Source organism: Opisthorchis viverrini, assembly GCF_000715545.1.
Source record: "Opisthorchis viverrini unplaced genomic scaffold opera_v5_49, whole genome shotgun sequence".
NCBI classification, from domain to species: Eukaryota; Metazoa; Platyhelminthes; class Trematoda; order Opisthorchiida; family Opisthorchiidae; genus Opisthorchis; species Opisthorchis viverrini.
This window is the reverse complement of record NW_008751705.1, coordinates 1661706-1673272: the sequence shown is the minus strand read 5'-3', so window position 1 is coordinate 1673272 and position 11567 is coordinate 1661706. Positions and strand designations below refer to the sequence as shown.

The following is an 11567-nucleotide window of genomic DNA, read 5'->3' as shown; positions in this document are numbered from 1 at the left end:
AATGCGCCTCGGAAATCCAGGAATACTAGAATCGTGGGTCGCTCATACGTATGGCGTTGTTCTAGCACCTGACGCAGTGCGAAGATTTGCTCAACACAACCCCTACCAGGCCGGAATCCCGCTTGTTGCTCTCGAGTCAGTATCTCACGGGCCACCGTAAGGCGACGAAGCACAATTGACGCCAACAGTCTCGTTACAACCGGGGTCAGGCTGATACCCCTGTGGTTACCACACTCATTACGCGCTCCTATCACTATCACCGGCACTATCACCGATTCTCCCCAGTTGTCTGGGACAGACTCCTTTTCCCAAATGCAAGCAAACAGATCGGACAAGCGCTGACTGAGGACTTCACCCCCGTCTTTGAACAGTGCGGGTGGAAGGTCATCTGGACCGGGAGCTCGGTGGCGCTTGAGAGAACATATGCAGTCGTAAACCTCCTACGTGTTACCCGCCAAGGAATTCATAGACACGAGAGCAAGCGCTTGAACTCACGTTAAAGAACGGTTGACGGTTTCCTTCATGATACGATGTAATCTAAATTAAGGTGCGGTATATCTTAATATTTTGAACATAAACACTAATTCGCCGCAAACACAACGGTCTATCAATAAAGGCATCTACCTAGGCAGCATTGAGGTCGAGGAGTGAATTTAATCCGGAAAGGATATGTATTTTCACGCAAAAGTTCACTTTCAAAGGAAGTGCGTACGTGAAAACGCAAGTATGACTTACCGAGAACGGTTATCTGACACTCTTTGTTAAGCTTGTACAAACGAACAGCTTCTTTGAGTTCCCTGTCGGATGATATAACGCAAGGATCTTGTTCTTCGTCTATCCACTTCAGGGTAAATGGTTCGCCCCTGTTAAATTGACATAACTCGAGGACTTGGGAACGCATTGAGTTGAGATCGGCATCGGCAGGCAAGCTGGTGACCATCGCAATACTTAATGGGTTTTAAAGTTACAAAACGGTCCTTACGAATTATGTATATATTTTATTGCTACTTCCTCCCCTTCAACAGTCATTTTAGACCAAATATCATACACGAGATGGATGGAGAGTGGAGAGCGCAGTGAAGGGGGCCTTCACAGTCCGGACTCGGCGTTCGGCGCGTACGGAGATAGGCGGACAGCGCAAATACTGAGTGCTCATTGGTCCAATATTCTAACGGTCAAAAATGATGGGCTTACGAGTCCTTGAGTGAACATATTCAGCAGTTCACCATTCCTCACTAGTCCACCGAATTGGAACCACTTCGCCTTCCGTACCATTTTGACCAGCAAAATCTGCCTGGAGCTGTATCCGGCTTTTAAGGGACAAGGGTGCCTCACAATGGTTCACACTCGAGATCTCTTGGCAACGCTCCTGTGGTATCTGTTAGTGGCAGGGTTAAATATTTCGCACGAGGGACGGAGCGTTGACTGGAACGCTTTTACTTGCGTAGTTTGCAAAGCCCTGTCCTGGACCGTGGTTCGAAAAAGGAAAACTTTAACATAAAGTTTCAGGATTTGACGGTAAGTATTCGGGCCATTCCCCACGCGGCCACAGTTTTGGTGAAAGTTGTTTGAACCTATTTAAGGCTCATTGAGGGACTTTGTTGGAAGGTTATCCCGTCTACGTTTTCTCCCTTCAGTGCGTTTCACCTTACTTTGAGAGAGTACGTGACCAATAATTTCGTGGGTTTCGTCCTCGTAAGCCCCAAAAAGAGCAGCAGTTCGCTACATGTATATGAAAAAGCATTCTGCCGTTGTAGCAGACGTCCCTGCAAACAAAGTCAAGGCCGTAGAATTCGCTGCACCCAGTATGTTTGTGGCTATTTCTGTGCACTCGGCAGCACATTTTGCACTGATTGTCTGGAAAGATTCCATGCTCTCCGGTACTGCGACTACTTGATGGTTACTTCTTACCAAGTGGGGCACAAACAGGCTCTGACAGGCTCTCTGACAGGCTTTCAATTACCGGAGCCCGACAAACGATGAATTAAGACATTGTGGTGCCCTTTTGATGTATGGTGGTCCGTCGTCGGCGATTCGGAAACACATCACTGATCATTTCGCAAGGGTACTTAATAAGTATCGCGTCAAATGCGACCTCCATTGTTAGGTGTGTCGGTGGTTACCATTTGATTTTTTAGGGGGAATGTCATCCATCATATCCAAGCTCGACTACGTGGTCGCATACTACTGGTGGAATCGGGACGTGGCAGTTTTAGCCACCTGTGCTTTTCTGGAACGCAGAAGACTGACGTTTCCCTACGTAGTAAACGTTGCTACAACGCGCGGGGCCGACCGTCATGGGTAAATAATTCACGGGCCCCTGAATTTCACTGCAAAGGTACAAGCTATATACATTCCTTGTGACGGATGCCACGGGCCTCGGTTGACACGTAATTTATGCCTTCGTTCAAAGCAAGCATTGTGTGTCTTTGCGCAGATTGTTCTGCTTGTTCAAGGATACGATGGATGAGCAGTATTCGGTCAAAACTTTCATCATGGACTAGATGATCTCGCAGATGCGGGTTGCCAAAATGTGTTCGGTTGCGATATAATGCTGTGCTATTTTCGCAAACGGCGAGCCATCCAAACGCACACGCGTTCCATGGCGTTGCCGCAACTTATGTAGACGGTTTCTAATCGCAGCTGGCACAATTTCACCGCATAGCTCGCTTTGATAACGCATGAGGCGGTGCACCGAACATTGTTTGCGTAGGTTTTACCAAAATTTACAGATCCTGTGGGGAACCAAACCAGGGTTTTTCTCCTACCTGACTGCCCACTGGTTGTACATCACCCGATAGGGAGCTATTCATGCACAGTGTGGGTAAGTACATTCTGGGAATGTGACCAATAACAGCCTGGAGGACGCTAACGGGCGTTTGAAGAAGCGCGTGCATCCCGCCAATATCCTGGAGTACGCCATGCACAAGCTCTCTCAGCACCGCGAATGGTTCATGTACGAGTATTATGTGCACACCAATTATTACTCTGACCACCAGCAAAGCCGCGAGGGAGACAGCCACACTATGCTTATAGTTTCACAGACGACGACGGACGCCGCCAATCAAGTTCTCAGGTACATTGAAATGTGCACGCAAAATCTGATGTACCATCAGACAGATCGCTTCAAGGTGAGAAGCCCGTTGTTAGCAACAGTCAGCTTGTGGTACAAACCACAAAATGTCCTCAGATGGTTAACACATCGGCCGAAACCTGCACGTACACCTTCCACCAAACTATGTGGGTACCCTGTGTGCATCTATTCCGGGTATTCAGACACCACTGATGTAAGCTGATTGATCGAACATACAGTGTGCAGGTCAATTTCTAACCCATCAACGGTGGTTTGCTGAATATGACCCACCAGAAAGAGGTATACTTCTATCTCTGGTTTCAAAGCCATAGCCGTCATCGATATAATGTCTTCACAAGCAGCTAGAACGGTTGGTTATCTAGCTGAGGCTATGGGAACCACGCAAGTCTGCTAGATGAATGAAGCATCTGATCATCAAACGCAGCTGGTGTGGCGTCGAAATTCAAGCAGTGCACAGCCCCCAGTGTCGGAGGATAACCGTTCCCAACAAAGGCAGCCTTCTACGTCGGAGGACGCTGCACGCTGCGGTCTCTTTGGCCAGCGAACGGATTCTGCTAATTGCTGATATCCGTGAAAGACACTAGCGCGTCACCGTTATTGCTGCAGCAGCGAGCCTTGCCAACTATGTGGGGAAAATCTTCAGGTTCGTCTATCAGGTGGGTGCGCACGCATCAGTTAAACCATTCTCTTTGTTTGCCGGTCCGTCGCGCAAACGCGGCTAATTTAAAGAGCTTGATTTGATGTCGATCTCGACCGGTCCATAAAGGCCCAGCTTAGCGGCCAGGTAAGGCAGTCGGAATAAAACTATTTTGCTCAACTTCCGAGCAAATGGAGGCCGCAAATTTGGGGCCTATTTACAAGTGCACGTTTTATGGACCCTGCTTTCGAATCCCAAGTTGACGGGGAATCTGTCTGATTGCTCTGTGACCTCGAAGGCACAACTCATGGCTAAGTTCGGGTGTCAACCATCCCCAAAAAGTGGAGCCACCTGTACGCCAGCCTCGTTTACCCCACATTAGCCTCACATTGCTTTGCGTCAAATGCTGAGTCGATGAAACCGGGCGGTCCCGAACAGGTGGAAATTAATCCCTCATCCCCGATAATGAGAATAACAAAGCACTAAGTGAGTAAGCAAATTAATTTTCATCACTTCAGTTTTACATCACTCTCGTTTTGAACAGCCGTCCACCTGTCCTGAAGCAATTATTCATGTGAATCTACACCAGAGGGGGAAGCACATGACTCGAGTTTTGCTCTTGTTAGAGCTCGTCAGCAGTCCATATTACATGGCCGTACCGGGTTGGAACTCCGGACATCTAACACGCAAGAAGAACGTGTTACCACTATTCCACAAGCGCACCTTGGACGCATCTGAATTCACACAACAACTCAAACACCGGGCACAGCCACTGGATATGTACTGCTGATGAGTTCTAACAAGAGCGAAATTCGAGTCCAGTGCTTCCAAACCCTTGTTGTGGGTTCACATGAATAATTGCGCCAGGACAGGAGAACGACTGTTCAAAACGAGGGTGATGTGAGAATGAACAATACAGCTCCCGAAAACCCCCCACGTGCATCATATTTTCACCACATTAAGATGCTTAAATGCTACTATCGATAATTGATTGCTGGTAAATTTTCTCTTTCCGAATCGTTTTTCCCTGAACTTGATTTTCAGAAAACGATAACCGGAGTAGCTATCACTTACGCTTGTAATGGCAATGCCTACGAATAAAAACGCAATTTGCTCAAGGTATTTTCGTGAAATTGTGGCGGCACATTATTCACGCATACAATTATGAGCATGAAGGGCCATCGTTGGCCGTCGGATTAGGATACCGTGGATAGCTAAAGCCTGATAATCAGCGTCGCGTATAGATACTAGCCTTGAAGTTAGAGATAGTAGCCAAGGTAGGCAATAACGCGTGTAGTTGAGTACGGTGTTCGCCTTCCGCCGTCAGATTACGTTTGTGTGCATAGGTGAGGCCACGGCTCACCGGTTTGCATAAATACTGACCTGTGGTTTATCATTAACAGCAAAGATAAGCAAAACGCGTACAGTATGAGTATGAAGAATTTCGTTGGATTCGGGTAATGCGCATAATCAACGCTTCATAATCTACTATGCACATGAACACGGACCTAACGGATACGATAAATATCCAAGTTAGGCGGCTCCAAGCACAGTGATGAGTAGAGCAGGCCGCCAAATTAGGCTATCAAGCATAGTCAAGGCCTTGCTCGGATATGTGCTGTCTCGGTGTTTACTATAGATAGCAAAGATAAGTTGTATTGCGCACAGTTTTGAGTATGACGTCCGTCAGCGTCGCTCATACACACGGAGGCAGTAGTTACGATAAGTGGCCAAAGTGAGTGAAGCAGTGAACCCGTGAAGTGATGCCACGGTGTGTTGAGCTAGTGCGCTCAAGTGTATGAGTCGCTTTAGTCTATGAGTTTGTAGCCCATTTCGCCTATACGCAAAGTTGTAACAGCCCTCTGAGTATATTCCCAAACAAAATCAAACGGAAACAATTTCCTTAAGCGAGGAAAACCTCAAGACTGTTGCGTTGAGCGAAAAAGTAAGGGCCCTTAGAAGCCTTGACACGGCAAGCAAGGAAGACGAAGCAGGGAAGACATAAATGGCGATCCTGAAATGTGCTCCAAAATATTCCCCCCTAGCTGGTCGTCAAAGTGAGTGTGCCTTTCATCTGCCTATGATTAAGGTCTTTCAGTCGATCAGCGCAAAGGAGTTATACGTACTTAGAATGGGAGTGAAGCACGTTTAAATCGCTGGGAGCATCTCAGAGGTACCCGGTGGCTGGAAATGACCGTTAATCCCGCGCTGAATTCACGTGTATGACATACCCTTGGTTAAATGAAGGGGGCCTGACGATTTTTGGATATGGGGTGTATGTGACTGCCTTGAATTTTAACTTGCTGAAACTTCAAGGTACATCCATACTTCGGTGGAAAGCGGCAACGGATCAGTAAGGCGATGGTGGCGCATGCGCTTACTGTTCGGCAGCTCCGGACTCTTGGTGGCGCAATTTTTGTGCTTGTGTTGTGTTTCAGGCTATTCGTACCTTTTCGTAATTGCGTTCGTATTTATAACCATTTTGTGTCCCTCACGACACAGGTTGATGCTAAGATGCTATATAAAGTCATTTTCAAACGTATGGATAAGAATGTCTCTCATTGTGGTAGCCGTTCGAAGATCGTCTTGTGAAAATCTATTCGCATAGTACAATTTTGGGCGGGGTTGTCTGGTGGAGTATAAGCAATCCTAGTGGTACTTTTTAGTGGCTGCTTTTCTGGTAGTAGACAAAGAAGTAGGTTAGGAATAACCATCGCATAACGGATTCACAGCCGCGGTTTAGCTCATGCCATCGCGTGTGGATCTTAGAAACAGGGCACTAACGACATTTTCTTCGTGGTTCCCGGGGGAGACATTGGTTCAATAATGTATGCTTAAATGCGCCGGGAGATATTCGGGTGGTTCATAAAAATGGATTTCTAATTATTTTGCGTATAGCCGTACAGAAACCAAGAAGAATATGTTTCAATATTCCTTTATCTGCGGTTAGCAGCTTCGAATGCCTCAACAAAATCTAGATATACCAGTTGCTAGAGGCAACTAGCGGCGCGAAACCAAAATCTCAAGGTCAGGTGTTGTAGAATTTTTTCATTATTCTAGCCCATCCATAGGTCTTTAACCGGTTTTTTTATACTGGATAGATATTTTTCACGGTGCCAAACAGGCCTTCATTTCTCTAGTAGGCCTAATTAGTGCTAGCCCCAGTTTGTAGAGCGTGCTTAGTCCTCATCTACATAGTGCTCCCGTCCAACGTTCCGCCACTGTTCCACGCTTCCACAGTCCTATCTGAACTACCAGCCCACATAGGTTTCTGAGACTGACTGTGACTATCTTAATACAATCGATAGTTCTCTTACTACCCTAGAACTCTCAACTGTATTCCACCAAATAAATCATTCCTCAACCTGCTCCGAAGTTTCTCATTATGTCACCGGTCCCGTCTTCATCAAAGCGGTCGCTAGACCTCGAATCCCCATCAGCTATCCTCCCGGCATGTTCAAAGAAGCGGTTTAGATCCAGAAGATCCAGCTCTCAACCCCCTCACCTCCCGAAGCCGGCAAAGACAGCATCCCAGGCAAACTTAGGTTGTTCAGTTGTTTCAAATGACATATCCTTGCCTCCTCAACCCGGCAACACTCCCTCACCATTGCCAGTAGGTTCTGAAGTCCTAAATGACCTAGAAAATCTCAAAACACGCGTGCGCCAAATGGAGAACGAAATGTCCTCCCTCCGGACACTACAATCGATTGCATGCCTTCTGAATCCTGACGCAACATGCAATCAAACAAACTTAGAAAAAGCGTCACTTCTTATTGACACCATAGCTACTGAGATTAGTCAACGCATCGAATGCCGGTATCAAGTATTAATATTCAATGCATCCGATCGAATCCCACTTGAACATGCCAAAACTGCCATCCTGAATGCATGTGGCATGCGGGACACCATATGCAAAGCTCGGCGACTCCGGAAGTCGAATCCATCCATGTGCTGCCCGATAGTAATGCAATTCCGGGATGAAAAAGATGCCGCGCGTCTGATAGCAGCCCGGACTCTTCTCTCATCTACCAAAAAATTCCATACCTTAAAACTTAAAGCTGCTCGTACAAGAATGCAAAGACAGCTTACCAAAAAGTCACCGGAACCTGTTGCATCGTCACCCACCAGTACTTGCGCTGACGAGTGCCACAATGCCACACAAAGCTGTCTGTTGGACCCAGGTCCTGTACCCCACGCTCATGACCATGAGCCCTCCACTCCTATCTCTGAGCATCCACAAATGTTACCTCTGACCTCCACCACGCCAACGAGATCGACTGCTGATTTAAGAGATACGGCAACTAATCAGCCCACACATGAGGCTGTGGTGGAGAATGATAGCACAGGTTCTCACTCTAGACCTCCTGACCTAATGACGCTTCGTGTCTATCCACCAAAGCGCTTCCTTGGACTCAAGCACCTTCTGTCCAAGCCTCGCACTGTGACCCCTTCTCCTGTACCAACTCTCCGAGCTCCTACTCTTCGCCCTTCTACAAACCTGACTAAACCCGTGATTCCTCATAATCACATCTGTAGCCCCTCTAGCCGTGCTACTCAGTTCCCTGGCAGGGTCTCTATACCACAACTACCGTTACGTAATCCTAGACCCTATCAAGTTCCGCCCCTCTGGAAACCTGCGTACTATATGCCTTGGATCCTTTTCAGCCACTATCTACTCCACCACAGCCTCCGCCCCATCCGAAGACACGTGCACCCCCACCTCTACGACCTTTAGCTGTACATCGACTTACCACTCCGAACCCCCTTTAACTACAGCCAACGCAGAGGATTTCTGCTCACTCCCAACGGAGCTCACCCATCCCAGAGTGTTTGATTATACCACTAACTTCCTCACTGCACCATGTCCCCTCTCCTCACCTTGTACCTCTTACCATAAATCTCTTATTCCATCTCCTCCAATCACCCCAGTTTGGTTACTCGTTCCCTCCGCCCCCTATGCTTCGAAGCTGAAGGCTCAACAAAAGAGATCCACCCGACCTCTCGGTGCCCCTGTTTTACCCTCTCATTCCCTGTCTCTTAAATACTTCTCCTGCCCTTCCACCCCGCGTGACCTAAATCCCGCTATTTCTGTTGAGCTACCACACACGGTATCACCTCCTGACTATGTCGATTACAGTATTACAAACGACTGCCCGACCCAGCCTGTTACTCTTTGTCCATGGAACTCCGCTACCTCCCCTGACACCCAAACTCTGCCTCGGTACCCATCGCGGTACGTCCCATCATCTTATTCTCACTTATCTTTACCTGGTCCTACTTCGCCCACTAACTCGAGAACCCTCGATTCCCCTGTCTCTAATCCATTCCATACTGACCTCCCTGGGCTTGTCAACTTCTTGCTAGCCACATTACCCACCTCCCCCACCCCGCTAGCAAACTTTCTGTCGTTCTAATCAACACCCGCACTCTCTTACCTAAATTGCACTCCATCCAAGCTATCTCCACTATAGCTTGTCCAACCTCCATTTGCATCACAGAAACGTGGCTCTCTCCTAGCACACATGATGCTCTTATCTCCCTACCGGGATACACTCTCTTCCGTTCTGATCGTTCCCACCGCTGCGGAGGTGGCTGCCTCATATGCACCAGAACTGATATGGAAGTCTCCACTATTGACGATCCACTACTGGCGGACACTCCAGACTCTGTTTGGCTTTCTGCCTGTCGGGATAATCCATCGTTCATCCTCGGGTGTTTGTACATGGCCCCTCCACACTCCACTAGCTCGATTAATCGTCTATCTACGCTTCTTTCTCGCACTCAAGCTCTACCTCACCCGAACAAACTAATTGATGGGGATCTCAACCTTCCTGAGATTGCGTGGACTCAACAAAACTCCCCTTTGCACCTTTCGCTCCTGCCTACCCTACTTAATGTCGAAGGCTGGTCCCAGCTTGTAAGGCAACCAACACGTGGTACCCACACCCTGGACACTGCTATCGTCAACGGCTATCTGTGTCCCACCGCTGCAACTGGTCCGAAGTTTTCTGACAGCGACCACTGTGTTGTAACTTGCAGCTGGACAAGTACTCTACCTTCAGCTACACTTCTTTAACCTCTTTCATCCTTTCCCCGGGCATTCTTGAAGCCTTTGCATTCTCATTGCGCCTTAAGAACTGGGACGAGTTCTTTCTCTCTGGTACACGCAAAATGTGGCTAAAATATTTTAGGGCAACTTACTATCGTCATTATACCTAGTTTCTCCCACACGAGCTTCCTATGCTTACGGTTGTCATCAAGCCACACGACTACTCGCTACACGCCATAAACTCAGGAAGTATCGTAGGCAATTCCTTGAATCCCATGATCTCCCCCTCCTTATTGCACTCAACAAACTTATGACTGATATTAACACGGCCAAACTCGGCCTCGAAAAGCGTGAGGAGTCCACCGCCTTAGTCCATTTTCTACAGCCTAAGATGCTGGAGCGCCTCTTTCGCCGTCGTTGCTTCTCAAATTCATCTGCAGTTTCAAATATTGTGGCCGCTGACGGTAAACCTCTGTGTGACCCTGCTGACATTGTGGAATCCCTAAACTCCTACTTCGCTAGCTGCTATATTCCCTCCCCTTCGACTCTATCAACATATTGCTCCCCACCTGGCTATGAAGTGGCCACATCTGTTAACGAGACAAGCCCCAACCTCTGCACACTCTCTGTTACTTTGTCTGATGTAACTCCGTCTCTCACCCGCCTTAGAGACTCCAGTTACTTGGCACTGACGGCATCCGTTCGCTTATCTTAAAAGCTGGTGTCCCGGACGTCCCCACCCTCATCCTTAATCTCTTCAATATCTCCCTTATCACTGGCACAGTCCCTAGTCAGTGGAAGCACTCTACGGTTGTCTCACACTATAAGTCAGGTCCACGAACTGCTCTAGCCAGCTATCGTGACATCCACCACACCTGCTTACTACTTCGTACCCTAGAGCGCCTCATCAAAATTCCTGTCATGGAATACCTGCTCGCCATCAAAACCCTTAGCAATCGGCAGTATGGGTTTATGGCACGGCGGTCAGCTAACACATGCCAGGTTGATTTCTTCAATCATATTTCGTCCGCTTACGATACCGGACTGTGTATTATCCTTATCTACCTTGATATTCGCAAGGCCTTCGACCAATTTCCCCACGGGGCATTCCTCAACAAACTACAAACTACGGGGATTGGTGGCCCACTACTGCGATGGTTCGCTTCTTACCTCACTGGTAGAACTCAGGCCACCAAAATCGGGGATATCTGCTCCTCAGCCCTCTCCATTACCAGTGGAGTTATTCAGGGTAGTGTGCTTGGCCCTCCACTGTTTTTACTATACGTTAATAACGTCACCGACTCGATCACCCATGGATCCCTTTTTCTGTTTGCTGGCGACATTAAGATAGCTTACACGTTTAAGGCCGGTGATTCTGCTTCCTTCCTTCCTAACATTCAGTCTGACTTAAACTCTTTATCACTCCGGTCTTCCAACTTCTGTCTTTCTTTCGCTGTTCCAAAACACCCCTGTCATATCTTTCGCTGTTCCAAAACACCAAGCCCTGTCATATTGGTTCCAAATCACTCCTGGGACGCTTACCATTAACGGTCTTTCCATTCCTACTCTTCCCGAAGTGAGAGACCTAGGCCTTAGGTATTCCTGTACACTAAGCTTCAACCAAAATGTTAGGTACGGGGTGGCTAAAGCTCGCAAGCTCTGCGCTTACATTCGGCGATCCTTCCATAATAAATCCTGTTTAATTGCCATTTTTAAACAAATCGTAAGACCAATTATTGAATCCAGCCCTGAATTCGCCTCACAGTATTCACAAACATGCCGGACTG

The 11567-nt window shown here is 47.8% G+C and overlaps 1 protein-coding gene across 1 annotated transcript in view; it reads right to left on the bottom strand.

Annotated features, from left to right (window-relative positions):
- The window catches only part of T265_13256 (hypothetical protein), a gene marked incomplete at both ends in the record, with an annotated part of 41636 nt that extends 40529 nt beyond the window's left edge, over positions 1 to 1107 (bottom strand). Inside the window, 2 exons of the mRNA XM_009167957.1 lie at positions 736 to 929; positions 983 to 1107. Coding sequence (XP_009166221.1) covers positions 736 to 929; positions 983 to 1029 — 241 coding nt within the window. The remainder of the gene's footprint in view (positions 1 to 735; positions 930 to 982) is intronic.
- Between the last annotated feature and the right edge of the window lie 10460 nt (positions 1108 to 11567).